The 18,182-nt window shown below is 51.1% G+C and overlaps 8 protein-coding genes across 8 annotated transcripts; 4 read left to right on the forward strand and 4 right to left on the reverse strand.

The window, feature by feature from the left end:
* Positions 1 to 840: 840 nt before the first annotated feature.
* On the forward strand, positions 841 to 2,797 carry N7443_006700 (sugar porter family MFS transporter; the record flags this gene model as incomplete). Its single annotated transcript, XM_056886756.1, has 7 exons — positions 841 to 936; positions 986 to 1,062; positions 1,114 to 1,338; positions 1,397 to 1,941; positions 1,997 to 2,004; positions 2,074 to 2,504; positions 2,569 to 2,797. 7 exons carry the CDS (start codon positions 841 to 843, stop codon positions 2,795 to 2,797), a joined length of 1,611 nt encoding a protein of 536 aa, XP_056740405.1.
* A 1,087-nt stretch (positions 2,798 to 3,884) lies between these two features.
* Positions 3,885 to 4,163, reverse strand: N7443_006701 (uncharacterized protein; the record flags this gene model as incomplete). Its single annotated transcript, XM_056886757.1, has 2 exons — positions 3,885 to 4,033; positions 4,085 to 4,163. The coding sequence occupies 2 exons, from the start codon at positions 4,161 to 4,163 to the stop codon at positions 3,885 to 3,887; spliced, it is 228 nt and encodes a 75-aa protein (XP_056740406.1).
* A 745-nt stretch (positions 4,164 to 4,908) lies between these two features.
* Positions 4,909 to 7,637, reverse strand: N7443_006702 (uncharacterized protein; the record flags this gene model as incomplete). Its single annotated transcript, XM_056886758.1, has 3 exons — positions 4,909 to 6,576; positions 6,624 to 7,451; positions 7,515 to 7,637. The coding sequence occupies 3 exons, from the start codon at positions 7,635 to 7,637 to the stop codon at positions 4,909 to 4,911; spliced, it is 2,619 nt and encodes an 872-aa protein (XP_056740407.1).
* A 417-nt stretch (positions 7,638 to 8,054) lies between these two features.
* On the forward strand, positions 8,055 to 8,819 carry N7443_006703 (glycosyltransferase family protein; the record flags this gene model as incomplete). Its single annotated transcript, XM_056886759.1, has 1 exon — positions 8,055 to 8,819. One exon carries the CDS (start codon positions 8,055 to 8,057, stop codon positions 8,817 to 8,819), a length of 765 nt encoding a protein of 254 aa, XP_056740408.1.
* Positions 8,820 to 9,230: 411 nt separating this feature from the next.
* Positions 9,231 to 10,486, forward strand: N7443_006704 (SDR family NAD(P)-dependent oxidoreductase; the record flags this gene model as incomplete). Its single annotated transcript, XM_056886760.1, has 10 exons — positions 9,231 to 9,280; positions 9,344 to 9,488; positions 9,558 to 9,644; positions 9,704 to 9,766; positions 9,815 to 9,922; positions 9,981 to 10,032; positions 10,086 to 10,174; positions 10,227 to 10,289; positions 10,340 to 10,418; positions 10,464 to 10,486. The coding sequence occupies 10 exons, from the start codon at positions 9,231 to 9,233 to the stop codon at positions 10,484 to 10,486; spliced, it is 759 nt and encodes a 252-aa protein (XP_056740409.1).
* A 131-nt stretch (positions 10,487 to 10,617) lies between these two features.
* N7443_006705 (methionyl-tRNA formyltransferase) lies at positions 10,618 to 12,077 on the reverse strand (the record flags this gene model as incomplete). Its single annotated transcript, XM_056886761.1, has 4 exons — positions 10,618 to 11,359; positions 11,412 to 11,539; positions 11,594 to 11,664; positions 11,732 to 12,077. 4 exons carry the CDS (start codon positions 12,075 to 12,077, stop codon positions 10,618 to 10,620), a joined length of 1,287 nt encoding a protein of 428 aa, XP_056740410.1.
* Positions 12,078 to 12,129: 52 nt separating this feature from the next.
* On the forward strand, positions 12,130 to 14,682 carry N7443_006706 (uncharacterized protein; the record flags this gene model as incomplete). The annotated part of the gene is made up of 4 exons (XM_056886762.1): positions 12,130 to 12,392; positions 12,448 to 12,538; positions 12,590 to 13,840; positions 13,894 to 14,682. Coding segments are annotated over 4 exons (2,394 nt in total), but the record flags the coding sequence as incomplete, so codon positions are not given.
* A 956-nt stretch (positions 14,683 to 15,638) lies between these two features.
* On the reverse strand, positions 15,639 to 16,559 carry rho1 (Rho family GTPase RHO1; the record flags this gene model as incomplete). The annotated part of the gene is made up of 5 exons (XM_056886763.1): positions 15,639 to 15,797; positions 15,868 to 16,002; positions 16,062 to 16,259; positions 16,372 to 16,399; positions 16,492 to 16,559. 5 exons carry the CDS (start codon positions 16,557 to 16,559, stop codon positions 15,639 to 15,641), a joined length of 588 nt encoding a protein of 195 aa, XP_056740412.1.
* Between the last annotated feature and the right edge of the window lie 1,623 nt (positions 16,560 to 18,182).

Genomic DNA, 18,182 nt, shown 5'->3' on the forward strand with positions numbered 1-18,182 from the left:
AGGCGTGGACAGCTTTGTGGTAGGTAGCAATTTACTTGCAGAGCATCCATGCCTTCTCCTTCAAGGGAGACCTTTTGCTCTTATCGCAGGAGCTGTTATATGTGTCTCTTCAAGAGATCCACATGAATTGCATGTGAAGTATGCAAACTTGAACAGGCTCTTCTAGACATCAAGCCCCGACATAGCTAGAAAGCCACACAAACACCACACGGCATTCGAAATTACTTCTTCCACATCTAAACTCCCATCCCTCCCAGTACAAATAACACCCTAGCGCCTCCTCCGCTTCCTCCTGCCGTAACATCACCCCCCATCTCACCTGCCAAGAACAAACCCTAGCTCCCTTCCCCGCAACCAAAGCCCCAGACCAGTAAAGATCACCCCTAATCCGGCTAATCAAGCTACTTCACCCTGGGGGAGTCACTTCTACTAAGCCCAGCATAGCTTCATGCTACGTCGTATCTGGGGGATCAGCCCGTCCTTCCCTGAACCTTTTCCCCATAACCCCCACACCCCCGCCCGAAGCTGGGGTACGCGCTCTGGGCATGGGCGGCACTTGAGCTGTAGAGCAGGGATCGGATTCGTGGATGTTCTCATCTGAGTCTCCTCGCCTTGTCTGAGACTTTTGTCGCGATTCTTATAGGCTGCACAGGCTTGGCAAGATGATGGGCTCGGATGATACTTTCTCGTAAATTGGGTTAGAACGTGCTTTATCACTTGCCGACGGTTTTGTTAGAGGTAGTTGCCGAGGATTGTTATATCTTTCGCGTTCTGGCTGGGTGGCCATTGTTTGCTTTTTACCTCTGCCTGCACCTGGGATAGATTCGTACGCCACTCACGATGTCGTGGTTTTTGCAGAAGATCGTCCATAATGAGGCGATGAGAACGGATCCGAAGGAGATCTATGGATGGAGAGTCTATGCGCTTGCTTGTTCGGTGAGTGTTGCTTTCCAGAAGAGGACGTGGTGTCCTGATGAATTCGTAGGCGTGTTGTGGAGGAATGCTTTTCGGTATGGACTCGGGCATCATTGGCGGAGTTCTCACGATGCCTACATTTGAAGAGTGAGTGGTGTCCTGCTTTCAGTCAAATTGAGCTGTACTAACTTCTCCCAGAACCTACGGCCTCAAAGGCCTCGATAGCGTCGCCAAAGCAAACCTTTCCGCCAACATCGTCTCCACCCTCCAAGCAGGATGCTTTTTCGGAGCCCTTATTGCTTCTCCAGCAGCCGAAAGATGGGGTCGCAGACTCTCTCTTATCGGTGCAGCAGTGGTTGGAGTCGTGGGAGTGATAATGCAAGCCTCAGCCAGTGGCCACCTCCCAGCCATGTACGTCGGACGGTACGTACAACACTCTCAACCCGCAACCATGATGTACCATTCTCTAACTATATCGCAGCCTCATAACCGGCTTCGGAGTCGGCGCCGCCTCGATGATTAACCCCCTCTATGTCTCCGAGAACGCACCACGCGCCATCCGCGGTGGACTAACGGGTCTCTACCAGCTCTTCATCACAATGGGAATCATGCTCGCTTTCTGGATAAACTACGGCTGCCTACTTCACCTCTCCGGCTCGGCAATGTACCTCGTCCCACTAGCTATGCAAGGTCTTCCCGCCGTGCTCTTGTTCGTGGGTATGCTCCTCTGCAACGAGTCACCCCGTTGGCTCGCCAAGCAGGATAGATGGGAAGAAGCGCGCGCTACCTTGTGCAAAGTCCGCGCTTTACCTGCCGACCACCCATACGTTGAAGACGAGTTCCAGGCTATCGCATTGCAGCTGGAGCAGGAGCGGGCACTTGTTGGCGGCTCTGGATTCTGGGATCTCATGAAAGAGATGTGGCTTATTCCGGGAAACAGGAAGAGGGCCATGATCTCTATATTCTTGATGGTTTGTCAACAGATGACGGGAACGAATGCTATCAACTACTACAGTCCTCAAATCTGTATGTCCCCTCCTCCTCAACCTGACTGACGGGCAAGAGCTAACTTTCCTTCTAGTTAAGAATGTGAGTTTTTAACCAACCCCGGCCTCACAGCCCCTTCAAGAGTCATGAAGAGAAACTAACATATTCCAGCTCGGTGTGACCGGAAACGCAACAAACCTCTTCGCAACAGGCGTCTACGGCATTGTCAAAATGATCAGCTGCGGTGTTTTCCTAGTCTTCGTCGCCGACTCCCTCGGCCGTCGCCGCTCCCTCCTTTGGACATCTGTCGCCCAAGGTATGGCAATGATGTACATCGGACTATACGTGCGCATCGCACCACCCGTGGAAGGCGCCCCCGTCATACCCGCCGGGTACGTCGCTCTGGTGTGCATCTTCCTCTTCGCGGCGTTCTTCCAGTTCGGCTGGGGTCCAGTCTGCTGGATCTATGTCTCTGAGATCCCGACTGCGAGGCTGCGGTCATTGAATGTTGCATTTGGGGCCGCAACCCAGTGGCTGTTTAATTTTGTGGTTGCGAGGGCTGTGCCGAACATGCTGGCTACTGTTGGGTCGAACGGTTATGGGTGAGTTTCTGGTCGAGTGTAGATTTTCTTGCCTTGGGGGTTGTTGCTGACGGGTTGGTCACAGGACGTATATTATCTTCTCGTGCTTCTGTTTCTCGATGGGCGTCTTTGTTTGGTTCTTTATCCCTGAGACGAAGGGTATGTCGCTTGAGAAGATGGATGATCTCTTTGGTGTGACGGAGTTAGTGCAGCAGAAGGCTGCGGACCCGGAGCATGCGCTGGCTGCTGAGGATAGGGACAAGGCTGTTGACACTCATGTAGAGCGTGTTGCTCATTGGAGTAGAGTACACTGATTCCATCGCTACTTTAGCATGAGGATGAAATGGGATTTGTCGATTTCTGAATGAATGATTTGTATTCCAAACTGTATGGAAGTAAACGCCCCAACTCGCACCGACCAGGCGCTCGGGGAGAGGGTCCACAGCTATCCAGTCTTCCGTAGTTAGGTCCAGTCTGGGCTCCTCAGCTGCTTCTCTGATCGCCGCGTCTTCATCACCCCCATCCTCTAGATCCCGCTTCCCACGCAGCAACGCGACAAACAGGAGTCTGGAACGGCGTGATCTCTATGTCAGTACTATGAAATAGAACTTGTTTCTGATAACCGGTTTGTATTTGACACTGCATAGGCTATCTATTTTAGTAGGCTCGTCTTAGCTTCACCGCCGTCGACAAAGTCGACGAGGATTACTAGACCCCGACACCACGTTGAGGTGCAAGCCTTTCGTCGGGGTAAGTCGCGAAAGAATAAATGGCAAAAGATCAGCAAATAGATGGCAGTAGATGGCAGTAGATGGCAGCAGTATGGCAGTAGATGGCAAATAGATGGCAGATGGTACCCTACGAAGATTTACCCTACAGATGGAGGTTACCTTGCAAGGGGGCTACTTGGGGAGAAAAGGAGAAGAAGAGAAGAACAGCCAGGGACGCGACTTAAGTACCCAGGCCGACCTCCTAATTAGGCAAAGTCCCAATCAGCTGGTCCAGCATGATAAGCAGACGACAAGATGACGTTCAAGTCGTGAACGTCCCTTGTGTACATCCCTTGTATACAGAAGGACTAGTCGATGTGGTGGTTCCAAGGGTTCCATTCGGCTACATTAGGGATAGTTCCAACCCAGCAGTGCACCAGTCGGCAGTTAGAAATCAGTAATCATCCGGTTTGCCTTCAGGTTGAATAACTATGCGACTCTTCAAGACTTGAATTGTATTCGCACTGTCCATATCCTTGTGGATCTTATGTACAGTGCAGTCGTTTACCCGACGCGGCGTAGTTGAAAAACGAGAATGGCAACGAGTAGTATTCTGCATATCCATTTCAAATTTCATTCAGTCCAGCTGCACTTTAACTGCGAGTCCCCACGGCTATCTTTCAGCGTGACCTTAGATGTACTTGAAACCACGGAAATTCCGAAAGATTCGATACGCCCCGTTGAGCGTGGCAGCCATGCCACCGCCGGCGGTAGCCCAAGCGGCTCCCTGGACGCGCAAAGAACTAGCCGGGATAGGCCTTTGTTGTTTCTTTGGGTTATCTGCATAGCTCATAAGTAGCTAGAAGACACCATGGCTCTTCCATGTCATACCTGGAGCCGGCCATGATCGTTTCGGCAGCGAGCCGACCTGCTGGTCGAGCATATTTTGGAAGTTATTGAATGAAGACATCTTGGATGGTCGTTGAACTGGGACGGCGATTCACGTCAGACCAGGTCTTTTATTATGTCCATGTCCATGTCCATGTCCAAGTCCATCAGTGGCTGATGACAGAGTATCAGCTGATGGTGAGTTGATGGGCTGATTGGTTGTACCAAGCTTCTGCTACCTGGTTCCCCGCTATGATTTGTCTCTCTGCTTTAGAGCTCCCTGGATCGAAGCCCTGTTTCTTGATTAGTAGGCTGGAGAGCACAGAGGCGTGCTCAGTTGTACTCCCGGTTGATCTAGGTAGCTGTGGTTCTTCACTCCTCTCTATGCCAGTAGTCCCGATTGGAGGATATTTGGCCTATCATGCACTGGTTGTCTCTGGAACAGGTATGATCGAAAGAGTGGCCATCTACTGTCATAAATATTGGAATACTCGGGGCAGTCACTTAGAAGTGTATCCACATCGCTCTTTCGTCATTTCATGTCAGTCGTCAAACCCTCCAAGCCTATGTACAGCACTTGGGCAGAAGTAACACAACGCGGCCCAAAACAAAACAAATACAACCACCTTCGCTATGAATGCGATGCTTGGTGAACCAAGTTCCCAAAAACAAAATATAAAGACAATTTGACCAGACCCGAGAGATTCTAGCCTGCTAGAATGCTGAAGATAGGAGTAAACAAAAGTAAGGTGAAAAAACCAAAAAAAAAACCTGCAGACTGTCGCGGAGATTGAAAACTGAGAAATGACAGAATCAGATGAAATTTCTCATCTGATAGGATGGCCGGGGCGCCGGAGGCTCCCTATGCCTTGTTGTGTTTGACTCCGCGTCATGCGACGAGGAGTAGGGCGGTCTTCTAGACTCAGGCCGCCGATTCCGGAGCCAAGTTCGTTTTTTCGTGGTGAAAATGCGGAGTTCAAGCCGATGTGTTGGTTGCGCCCGTACCTGATGTTGAGGCCGGTAGCATCGGTCCTGTTTGTGGCCGTGGTCGCGATTGTCTCAGTGTCCGAATCCTGTTCGTAATCCGACGGTGGATCGCTTGCTCTGAGGTCGCTCATAGTGAAGCTGTGGGGGTTTTTTGAAGGGAAGGTATTGAGAGACCGAGACGATGAAAGCCCGTAGTTCGGTACCTCCGGTAGCGCCGAGGAGAGGGTGGAGGCTCCGTCGGAGGATCCAAAGGAGAGAACAGGCGCGCTGCGTTGAGAGAACGACGGCAGAGGGGCGGGTTGCTGCGACCCAAACGATGGTGCCACGGGAGATCTATTGGGTGGGGACTCCACTGAAGGCCAGGCAATGGCACCGGGTTTTGGCGACTGCGATTGACGTTGTGGTGACCCGGGCTGAGGAAAGAAAGGACTTGTCGGTTTTTGAGCGTCTGGCATACCCGCAACTGGCAATGCACGATGGAAAGCCAAAAGGCCCAAAAACTCTTGGACGGTCATAAACACCAGGAGCAACTTCCCATATCGATCAAAGTAGGCGCGCTCGAAATCAACTTTGGGCAGATGGCTACCCAGGTGGACAGCGGCGACAAGTTCTGTGAGATATACCAAAATTTCCATGCCATTCCAATGCACCATAGGTCGCTTGACTGCTTCTAGGAAAGCAAAGCCCGCAATTAGACTGGCGCTGCCTAGAGCACTAGCCTCGATATAATTCCCTTTAACAAAGAGCTCGTGGTTCTGAGAAAATGTCCACGCAGCCATGGAAGCCAACAACAAACCCAATCGGAGGTACTGATACACGAGCTGGCTTTGAATGGGACGGGAAGGAGCACCTTGGTTGCGCTCTCCGTGGCCCTTGTCTCTCTTCGGCGCATCCTTGCTAATGTCGAATGTGTCTTCAAAAAGTGCCTCCAACCCGGTCATTTGATTATAATCAGCCCGTGGAAAGAACCGCGGGGCTTGGAAGATAGCCTCTGGTTTTGCACGGTATTGTTGCAGCATGTTTGGCGCCTGGACGGGGCTTCGGTGGAATGGATTGGGTTGAACAACTTGTTCAATAGGCTTGTTTGACTGGCGAGTGCGAAGGTTCCAGGCTGGGGGCTTCGGAGCAGCTGGCAGATTTCCATAGAACGGTGAAGGGCCATCGAAAACACTGGGTGATGGCAGGTTTCTTTGGGTCACACTCACACTTGGCCGGAGGTTTTGCGGAGCAGAGGGAGTCCAATCCATATCATCGGGCACGGGTGGAGGCGTAGGAGGAACAACGGGCGACTTATCCGCCGGGGGCGGAGCTGTAGCTAGCTTTCCAATTGGGAAGGATGGGGTAAACGGTTTGTCGTTGCCATTTGGTGAGTTGATCTGTGGTTGCCCACGATCAGCTGGCGCAGGAGAGGAACCAGGGCTCCGAACCCTCGTCTCCCAGGAGTGATCTGCCCAATTCACCAAAGGGCTAGCGTCGTACCTAACGACTTGACGGGAAACCACAACAGACTAGAAAATTAGTTCACGATCAAAGGATAAAGGAGAGGAAAGCTCACGAGAATAGTAAACATGAACATGAACATATGCAGGGCAGGAGGTAAATCAGATTTGAGGCCACTCGCAGATGGGTCCTTGAGCAGAGCCCAGAACACGCAGCGCGCTACCAACACAACGAGTTGGCCCTTGTAGTACTCTGAAAGACCGATAAATCTGCCGTCTTTCCCATTCACTTTCATACGTAGCTTGGGATTCCACCATATCGAAAGACAGCCTGCAACGAGCGAGAGACCAGCCAATGATGCCAAGTCATGGGAGCACTCGTTAGGGATGCGCCTAATTTCCCATGCATGTCTCCCACAAGATAGTAATGATGGCATGCTCTCCAGGAAGTCATTATGCCCGAAGTTGGGACCAGTCAAAGTACTCATTGCGTCCCAAGCAAGTTGTCCGCCCACACTACCCCAGTACCCAAGGGCACCCGCGTAAACCAGAAGGCTGCGCCAGCCCCAGTTCCTTTCCCTCTTTGCAGCTTTACTGGCTCTGCTTCGATCCATCATGCGTCGGAGGTGGTCTGCTTTCGCTTCGTATCCAGCCTGGCGCATGCGCTGCACCACGCGAGGCTCACAAGCATCACACACTTGGGGGTACTGGTCTTCCATGGTCTTGCGGAACGCCTCGATGCGACGCTCTTCATCGGGATGATTGGGGTCATCAGATGCTTCGGAGTAGTTTGCCAGAGATGTCGTAAGCAGGTGCTGGTTGCGAAGACATTGGGAGCAGAAGAGATCGGAGCCTCTGGCTATTGAATCGGCCGGGTCGGGACGCGGACTCCATACGCCAGCGGGGTTTGTCTCCGCAGCTGGGGGGTCTGTGATTTCTCCATTCTGTACAGATTTTGCATGTTAGTGTATTTTGAAGGGGCTTTGTTTCGGGTTTCGAGGACACACCTGGTCGAGGTAGGTATCGGCGTCGCAATGACTGCAATGAAATTTGCCAATCGATCCACGGACTGGTTGGGGAGAGCGATGCCCACAGCCGTGGCAGGTCAAGCGCTTAGGGAAGAGCGCCATGGCATAGTAGCAAGCTGGCGTTGTTTCAAGTATGAAGGGAGAAACCAAAGAGGACAAGAAAATAAACCCGGGGATGCACAGACCACTGCGGGCACGTGTTGTCGACGCGACAGCTTCAATTCTGTCCAAAAGAAACACTCGTTGCTCGGGGAATACAGCTGCCATTCGCACCTGCTGTCGGCTTTTTTTTTCTGACATTCCACTTTCCCTCCATCATGAACTTGTCATAGCACCTCGAACCTCGAGCCCTCAACACCTCGGCGAATACCCAGTGACATCATGGCTTCTACTCTCTGGCTTCTTTGGAGGCTCTTTTGGCAGCTTCTCGGCCCAATTACGACCTTTGCTTTTCTTGTTGTTGTTGTTCGTGATGTCCTCAAACTAATCATAACTACGCTATACATACTGAGCTGACCTATGACTATCCAGGTCATCGTCGCCTCGCTAGCATATTCCCATAATGCCACGATACCCCGAGTCCGCCGGAAGAACCAGCCCGTTCACCTGCTCCTGGTGCTCGGCAGCGGTGGTCATACAGCAGAGATGTTCAGCATGATGAAAAACATACCTCTCGATCCCACTCACTATACCTACAGGACGTACGTCGTGAGCTCGGGCGATGATTTCAGCGCCAAGAAAGCCAAAGAATTCGAGTCCGGTTTCCTCAAGAAGGGCGAGTCAGATTACGCCATTGTCACAATTCCACGAGCACGACGTGTCCATCAGTCATACTGGACCACACCTCTCTCGACCTTCCAGTGCCTTTGGGCGTGCTTCGATGTTCTTCTTGGACGATATCCGGGTCAGGTGCGACTGCCCATGAATTATCTCTCGCCTCAGCCCGACCTCATCATTACCAATGGCCCAGCCGTAGGCTTTTGCATTGTTCTCGCGGCAAAAATGATCCGATTCTATGAATCGGTCTCCCGTTGGATGTGCGGTAGCAGCTCCACGCAGGCCGTATCACGACTGCGAACCATATTTGTAGAATCATGGGCCCGCGTCAATGGCCTCAGCACTACTGGAGTCTTATTACTTCCTTTGGCTGACGTCTTCCTCGTTCAATGGCGGAGTCTGGCTGGGCGACGGGCATGGCCGGGGATGAAGCAGACACAGTATGCGGGCGCGGCTGTGCTACCAAACCCCGAGGGCAAAGAGCACATCAAAGGCGTTCAAAGTTAGGCTCTGCTATGGTGTTCTAGTGTAGCCATCTGAATTGAAATGACTTATCTGACAACACCCGAGGCTTGATTTAGCAGTACTTTCTCCTCCACATACCGATGTGGGGATTATGGAGTCGTTCTGGGGCGATAAAGTGTATTATCTACCGAAGATAGCCGAGTCCGGAGTAGATTTAAATTTATTATCCTCAATTGTCCCATATCTGGGCGGAAATTAACTCTTAAATATTTAGCGTCGGAAAAAATCCGTTGTACTGCGTCCAATCTACCGCATTGTGCAGCCCCGCATCCCCCTCATTGAGCTGGTCCTGTGTATCTTGCGAACGTGAGAATTCTCTCTTTGATTCATTCGTTGCATACCCCTGACAGGCACAGATATCTGTAAATAAACGTTTTCACCAAGCCATTCACAATGCCTTATTCTCTGAAAGGTCGCAATGTCCTAATCACCGGCGGCTCTCGGTAAGACCAATTGCTCTGCGGAGAACAATCAATTTCAAGCTGTCACAGCTGACACAAAATCAGAGGCTTGGGAGCTCTCGTGGCTAACAAGTTTGCCGCCGAGGGAAGCAACGTCGCCATCAACTATGTGTCAAACAAGGAGACAGCCGATCAAGTTGCCTCTGAAATCGCAAGCAAGTACGGAGTCAACACCATCGTTGTGCAAGGTGTAAGTCGATTAACCCGGCTATACTTTCAAATACAGAATCACTAATAATGCCATCTTGGTATTCTGTAGGATGCGGGAAGCCAGGCCGAATGCACCAATGTCGTCAAACAAACTGTTGAACAACTGGGTGGCTTGGATGTCGTGATCTCAAACGCGGTGGGTCCATCCGTGATATACTTGCAAATGGCTTGATTTCTTCTGACGCAATCACACAGGGATGGACTAAGATGGTCAACTTTGCCGATCTGGACGCAATGGATGACGCCGACTGGGATAAGGTATTTGCCTAAGTGCCCACTTTGAGCCATCTATACTAACCCCCGCAGTGCTGGAATGTCAATGTCAAGAGCAGCTTCTATCTTTTTAAAGCTGCTTTGCCCACATTCAATGCTAATCCCGAAGGCGGTGCCTTTATCATCACTTCGTCAACTGCTGTAGGTGACTACATGATATGACTCTAAAATATTGGAAGCTGATTTCACAACAAAATAGGGTGTCACCCCCAGTGGTAGCAGCTTGCCATATGCCGTCACTAAGGGAGCTGGTAGACTTCTCTGATTCTAAATTGAAAAAGTCATTTGCTGATACCCGCCACAGTGATCCACCTCATGAAATGTCTTGCTCATACTCAGGGCCCTAAGGTCCGAGTTAATGCCGTACTTCCCGGCCTGCTGTTGACTGAATGGGTATGTGTTTTGTTATACGCTACTCCAGAGGAGATTGCTGACGGTGTCCTAGGGCCAGCGATTCACTTCCGATCAGATCGACGGATGGAAGGCAAGGACGGCTCTTAAGCGACTGGTAAGTCACCAGACTCTATCTACTGATTTACTCTAATGACTTCGTGATAGCCCGAGGTCGAAGACACCGCAGATCTCTACATTTCCACCGCGAAGAACTCTTCAATGACGGGACAGGCCGTTCAGATCGGTATGTACTACTTCTTCGCTTAGATGGTAGAACTAACTTTTCTAGATGCTGGATTCGCTTTTAAATAGGCTTCACGTTGATCTTGCAGAATTGGGAGTATCATTTGTTACAATGAGATAGAGACGCCAAAGCATGTCATTGAACTTATTATGAAGGGTATTATCCTGATAGACAACAATATCGTACAAACTTTACTTTTTCAAACCAGAGGATTGCGGAAAGTTGTAAACTCAACACTTTCCGACTGGAACGACCGATCACCAAACATGCGAGCTTTAATTGCAGCACGAAGTCCATCGGCCACCGCTTCACCCTCCACTTTCATCTTATTGATGCGCAGAACCCTGCCATCCCGAGTAAACGCATGAAGAGCTCTTCCTTTCTTGGGCTCAACGGGACAAGGGACATTCACGAATGGCAGACCGGGAACCACAGCTAAAGTGTCACATCCTTTCGGGGGCTCCACTTCTTCAATTTCGGTCAGAATTACTCGCTTCTGTTGGAATGTGAGAGGGCCATCTGAAGGGTTCGATGCAACAAGTGCCTTGCTCCATAAAGGACCGAGGACTCGGTTGCGTCGGTTGATCTCGAGCATTGTCCAGTTTGCCCAGTCGATGTGCAGGTCCTCTGGTTTGATTTTGCTTGCGTGAGTTAGGTTCTCGGTTGTTTCTTTGGTCCGCCAGCCTACTTCCTTTACGGGAGGTACAAATAGGCCATCTTTTATGCCATCCACTAGTAGCTGGGCACCCTTTGGTGCAACGAAGTTCAGAAGCTCGGGGACAGTGCAGAAGTCGGGATTGGGAATATCAATGCCGGGCGGTGGTGTCTGGGCGAGAATAGTTCCATGATCAAAAGTTTTGTGGTGTAGTGTCTGGAGGGTAACTCCAGTTGACTTTTCTCCTGCCAAGAGAGTGTGGTGCAACGGAGCTGGGCCGCGGAAACTATAGTGGAGTCAGTAGACATTCTCGTCATTGTAATCAGATGATCACCCACTCCGGCAGTAATGAAGGATGCACGTTCAGTCCGCCGTAGCTAGCGGAGTTCAGAATACGCGGAGGTACAAACAGTCCGAAGGATACCGCGATGATCAGATTGATCGGACCATTCGGGGTAACTGGAGGCTAGTATAATGAGTACTTATGGAAGGACAACTTGTTCGGTGAATTTATTCTTACAGTCCATCCAGTAAATGTGTCAATCTCATGAATTGGAAGTGAGAGGGACTCGGCAGTCTCCCTGATGGGCACTGCATGAATCCATATATCAGAATGAGAAGTTATAAGTATTCAATTACACTCATGTATGGGACTTACCTTGACGAATTTTCTTCAAGCCTCTTCCCACTCGCTTTCCCGGGCGGCAAACCACGTCAATAGAAGCAATCCGATTCGGTTGTTTCAAGTGATAGGCATGGAGAGCTTTCAAGGAGGCAATACTAAACTCGTCGGAACCGCAAAACAAGATCCTGAGAGGGTCATGCGTTTTGGTCGAATAAAGCCTCGATGCAGGCCATCGAGAAATAGAGATAGTCTTGCAGAGACCAAAAGGTCCAGCTCCACGTACGACGAACATGATTGACTCCGCAAAAGCCGGGGAAAGCTCGAGACGCAGTTCAAAAGACCGACTTATCGATAAGCCGCCACGTGATATCAACATCATCGACCCCGGCCCCTCGTCTCGTTCTCCGCGCTGACTTGCGATCGCTTGAGTGCGAGTTGCAGACGATGCGATGCTTGAAAACGATCATGACAGCGTTATTCCCGCGCAGCTCTCCTTCCTCGCCATCTACAACCCGACCCTCGGCCCCACCGATGAGACGTTAGACGACCAGATCGTGTTCCACACCTCGAAGGCGGACAATCAACGTACAGAGGACTCTAACGCGGAGGAAGGGGATGGGAAAATATACGAGAGTAGCAGGAATGACAAGTTGCGTCAGATCGGCCTCGCGCAGGGCATGGTGAGCTTTGCCAGGTGGGGACCCTTCCAAAGCTTGCGACTGAATACAGCTCATTGGGTTTTGAATCAGCAATTTCTCGGACAAGCCACTGGAATATGTCGAAACTGATAAATCACGGGTAGTTCTTCTCGAACTGGAGAAGGACTGGTGGATTGTTGCTGTAAGGGCGACTGAGGTCTTCGTGGAAACATCACAGCTTACGTCGGACTAGTCTATCGATCTTACTCGATCACCCGCTGATCCATCTCAAAATTCCTCGGGCGACGGAGCTGGCTCTCCTGCGTTTCAATACTCGGCGAGGGAAATGGGCCCCTCACAGCTAGTTATCCAGCAACTACGGCGTGCGAACTCGGTATTCCTGCTCCTTCATGACTTCTCCTTGAGCAATCTCTACACTCGCGTTGGAAGAACTGCATTCTGCCTCTTTTTAGAACGTTTCTGGGAGAAATTTGCATGGAATTGGGATCTCCTTTTGACCGGAAACCCCATCGTGGAAATTTATAATGGGATCAAACTAGCCGCGGGAGGAGAGTTGGGAATTGGGGTTGGAGAGGAAGAATGGGGTAGTGGCGAAAGAGAAGTCCTTGAAGACTTTGTGGCCAGGACAGAGGGATTGGTTGACCTGGTTGTCTCGAGGTTTGGGGATCCGTCCAGGCAAGCCAACGACTCTCCCCCAATATCCAGAAACGGTGAAAGTCAATGGCTAGGGTCAGATATTGACCCTCGACCTGCGGATGGAATCATTTTTTCCGGGGCTGGATCTGTTTCCCGTCCCTCTTTGACACATTTGTCTCACTGGGTGGAGTGGATCTTCCGATACGGCGACGCAGCGTATGGAATTGGGCGGGACCCAAACTCGCTGCGTCGGCGAAAACCAAGAAGGCAAAGAAGGCATGAATCAGCTGGAGCTCAGCCGTCAACGCCAGACCTCGGTTACACGCCGGGAATCCCTCGCCCGCTGGTGTTGGCAGAGCCACAGCCACTTCCCAAGGCCCGAGAGAACACGCCGGAAAGAGGAAATGAGACCCCTCTGCCAGAAGATGACCAAACTACAGACAAGTCGATGTTCCCAACGGACACGGTCATGAAGTACCTGACCCTTGGCTATGGCTCCGCTTGGAGCTTTTCTCCCAAATCATTATCTGAGTCACCTGTCGGTTCTCCCAGTGAAGTCAATGAATCAACGGCTACCACTTCTGGACAAAACGAAACTACCGCGGCACGGTCTCCGCCGCCCATCGAACCACGGCTCCGCGAACAAAGAAATGAACCAAAGAGCCATACACATGGCCGCTTTGTCCTAGGACCCCGTGATGATCTGGATACTCTGGATGACCTTGAAGAAGGAAGTCCGGAGCCTAGGGTGGAGAGCAGATCGAAGAGTCGAATCATACACCGGACAGTTCATGTCCAATTGACAGATTCTGACGAGGTCAAACAGCTTCAGGCAGTTATATACGTGGTAAGTATCGCTTGACTTGCGTGACGCCAATTCAACAAGCTAATATCCCATAGCACCAACCATTCGTGTTCACGTTCCTGTTCGACCCAGAGACCTCATCTCTATCATCTCCAAGTCTATACACAAGCATCCACCACCAACTAGGCCCTCTCCAAAAACCTCTCTTGGCATCAACCTCTCCCACAACCGCCGCCTCGCGCATTTCTATGACAGAGGGCACACCCGATTCCAGCAAGCGCCAAGTAGTCTACGACCTCGTCTATGACCCATCAAACCTAACTATCCGTTCATCCATCCCAAATATCCCGGGCCTTTCCACACCCTCTCATATCAGAGAACCCTCGGGCTCCCCGCGCACTCCCTCTCCCTCTTCCTCTCGGCCAAGCACATGGTCACGCGTCGAGAGCCTGGCAATCCACCACCGCCTCCTAACAACATACGTCGACACCCGCACCCGGCCGCAGGAACTCGAGCGTACCAGCAAAACCAATCGAAGCTGGTGGATAGTCTGGGTACGCTTCAACAACGCCTCAGTTTCTGCACCTGCTCTATCCCTAGATGAAGACCAGCTCCCTTCAACGGCCCCATCTCCTCGATTGGATATTACTCCATCTCCAGCTCAGGAAGCCTTCATCGTCCGCAAAGCAAGTGACTACGTCTCTCCAACCAGCCACGCCCGGATCAGCAGCGGAGCGCGCTTCTTCCGCGACCTAGGCGGCGCTTCATCTACCAAGTTAAGTTCATCCCGAGCAAACGACACCACGCCGTCAAAGCTAGCCGAGGGACTTGGTATGGATGCGCGACGGTACATCGAGGGCTTGCTAAGTCTGAACCGGTCATGACACAGGTCTTTGTTCAAACATGTAACTTGTGATGTTAGCCTCCTTGGATACGCAGTACAGTACGAAGCCAGTAAATAAGCACCCATTCTAATTCCGTGCATGCATGTGCATATCTAGTAGCAAAACGCCTGACTTCCTCGGCTGTCAGACCCCAGCAACCTCGTAAGAACTGCAGCAGTTACATACACCGCGCCGCCAAGAAGGCTGGACTGTTTCAGAACCGCCAATATTGGCGGGCCGTCGGCTGTCTGAGACACAGATAAACTCTTCACACTATGGGGCCCTTGCATATGTGTCTACACATGGAGTACACGAAATGGCCTAGAGCTACACTGTGCCATTGTATTACATACTCAAATATTCAAGCCTCATATGGTCTAGAACACGATAAAATCAAGGACTTCATGCATTAACTGTCATGATAAAGATTAAGCAGGGCTCTTCGCTGGGGAGGGAGAGATATCCGAAAGGGGAAGGGAATCATCTATCATCACACGGAACTTCTAGGCGCTACTTCCGATTCTCTCTTTTCCAAGGTTCTTTTTTTTTGGTTTTGGTTAAAGAGCAAAAAGAAGTTTATACTGCCACGATGGGTAACTTTGTCATTGAGATCCACGGTGTCGGATGGAAGGGGGAAGAGAGACAGGGGAAAAAGAGAAAAGCCCACAGGGTTATGAAGACAACGCCTCCCTAGACAAATTCTGCAAAATAAAGGGCAAAAAAAAGGAAAAAGAGAAACACAAGTGTCGGCCAACTGCAGAGGGGGTGTAGAGGGAAATTCCACGACTCGGGCGCCCGGGTTCGACATTATCCACGATCTCGCATCTCGCATCTCGCATCTCGCATTGCAGGCTCAGCAGCCCCCCGAGATATTAGAAAAAGACTAAATTTGCCCGAGTCTCTTGACGGTTCCGATCTTCGCTCGAGCCGATCCGCGCTAAAAGCCGAAGGGTAGTTTACAGGATCAGACACTTCTTGCCACTCTTGGGCTTCTTCTGGGCCTTCAGCAAGGCTGCGCGGGTGGCGGCCTCGAAGACCTCACGAACACCCTCGTTTGTGCGGGCAGAGCACTCGAGGTACTTGTAGGCGCCAATCTTCTTGCGAACTTCCTCACCCTGTGAAATGTGTTAGCCATTATCCCGGGTGTTCCGAAGGTTCTAGGGGGAAAGACAGGGGGGAACGAACCTGCTCAGGGGTGACGGGCTTCTGAGAGGTCTTGGTGAGCTCCTCGATGGTCTTGGGGTCGTGGCGCAGATCCTTCTTGCAGCCAACAAGGATGATGGGAAGGCCCTGGCAGAAGTGGAGAACCTCGGAAATCCACTACAAAACCGCGTCAGCACTCAAGATGCGCAAGCACATGCAAATCGATTAACACCCACCTTTTCCTGGACGTTGTCGAGCGAATCAGGCGAGTCCACGGCGAAACAGATCAAAATGACGTGCGAGTCGGGGTATGACAAAGGACGGAGACGGTCGTAATCTTCTTGGCCAGCCGTATCCCAAAGAGCAAGCTCGACGTGCTTGTTATCAACCTCAACATCGGCGACGTAGTTCTCGAAGACGGTAGGGACGTAGACCTGCAATCATACTGTCAGAATGTGTTGTTTCGGGGCTGATGCGGTCGGGACGGTGCCAGAGATAAGGCACGAGATCGGGGGTCACGGAGTAGTCCGGGGGTGGGGAGCTCACCTCAGGGAAGGTACCCTTTGAGAAGACACTGCAGGAGAATTTCTGTCAGATCGTCTGAATCGAATGAAGGGGATTCAAAGGGGGTGCGGAGGGGGATAGTTCTGATGTCAGAGTACTTACATGAGCAGACAGGTCTTACCGCAGGCACCATCGCCGACGATGACGAGCTTGCGTCGAATCTCGGCCATCTGTGCAGAGAGTTAGCAGAAGAAAACGATCTGAAAGAGCGCAGTGATGGACGGAGCGGTGGAGTGGGATGAAGGAGGGGGGTGGTCAGGGAGTAAGGCAGGAGTGTTGGGAAAGGGACAGGTTCAGGCTGCTCCGGGGGGATTCTCAGGGAGAAGGGGCAAAAGGGTCAACCCGTACTGTGAATTAAGAAGAGGCGCAAGTAGATTTAGAAGGGAGAGAAGACCAAAACTAGGTAATGCCGAGTAGCAGAAGCCAGGAAAAGAGAGATGGATTGAGGATGGGAAGAATATTTGATGACTTGGAGGTGGAGGAGGAGAGGCCAGACTACGCTGGGCGGTGGCCGCTGTATTTGTTGTATTCTCTGTACTCTGTCGTATTGCTGCCTCGTTTTGTCGGGGTATTTGTTGTGGTACGTGGTATCGTTTTTCCCTTTTCATTTCCCCTTCCCCTGATGAAAAGTAAGACTTCAGGTACTCGTGACATGCACCATTCTTGCTATTTCGAAGTCCCAATCTACTCTCGTGGCCAGTTCTGGTGCCTTTTTTTTTCCACTTGAATTGATGATCACCTTACTCAAGCACCGTTCTCGAGTCCCTCAGCCAGGAAGGGATCTGCTGCAGCGGTAATACGGTTACCGTGCCAGCCTTAGTAGGTTATGTGTGGCTGAGCGGGTCCGTATTCGCGTCACTCATTGTCTCTTGAGACTCAGCCACCGTGGCTGTGACCTGGAAACGAAAGAGTTATGCAATGATCGGACTTTCTGATATCATAGAAAGGGGCTAGGCCTAGTCATCTAAGGTACTCGGGTGAAATGATGGTTCACATGGAATATCTGTGCCATGAGGGGGTACTTTGGATACCTTTCCCATCAGAATAGAATTCACAGGGAATGAGTGGATCGACAATCTGACCAGCCTTTGCTCAATAGATTGACATTCTGACTCTATTGTTTGTACGAAACAGCCCTTCTCTTTCATCAATTTTGAAAGCACACGTGTCTCATGCCCAGGGCCCTCGGAATCATCGATAACGGGAAATTATCTCCCCAACTGCTCGTGCGTGGAAAAAAATACATGCGCCGCCGTCCCCGACCTTTGGAAATCTTCGTACAACAGAAAGAAGACCGCCTAGTGGTGCGTCGTGCTCCGGTGGTTGCCTAGTGCAAATTGTTAAATGCTTGGGTCAACTGTCCACTGACGATCGCTCCGATGGTTTCCTAGAGCTTTCCGCTTACCACAACTCACCAAACGCGGCTGAAAAAAAGACCGGGGCTATCAAGCTCCTTCCCCTTGATTTGATGAGAGACTTCTAGGGGCCCCAGCTCCAGCCGAAGCCGCCCTTTCCCGCCCATTGCCCCCTCGTTTTGCTATAGTTGGTATCTAAATCATCTAATCGACGCAAAAATGTATATGCCTGAAGCTATTGGCTTCCTTCCGTGGTGGAGATGGTATAAAGGAGTAGCCGCGTCTCCACGGCTGACTAAAAATAGAGATTAAGGACAGGGGCCGAATCCTGAAGCTATATGGTCGGAGTCCGGAAAAGGAGTATGGTTAAGGGGCAATAATCTAGACTTGGAGTACCACGTATAAATGCTCTAGCAAATTGGAGTTACTCGTATGCGC

The sequence above is a fragment of the Penicillium atrosanguineum genome, assembly GCF_028827265.1.
Source record: "Penicillium atrosanguineum strain IBT 20685 chromosome Unknown utg000005l_segment0_segment0, whole genome shotgun sequence".
Lineage (NCBI taxonomy): Eukaryota > Fungi > Ascomycota > Eurotiomycetes > Eurotiales > Aspergillaceae > Penicillium > Penicillium atrosanguineum.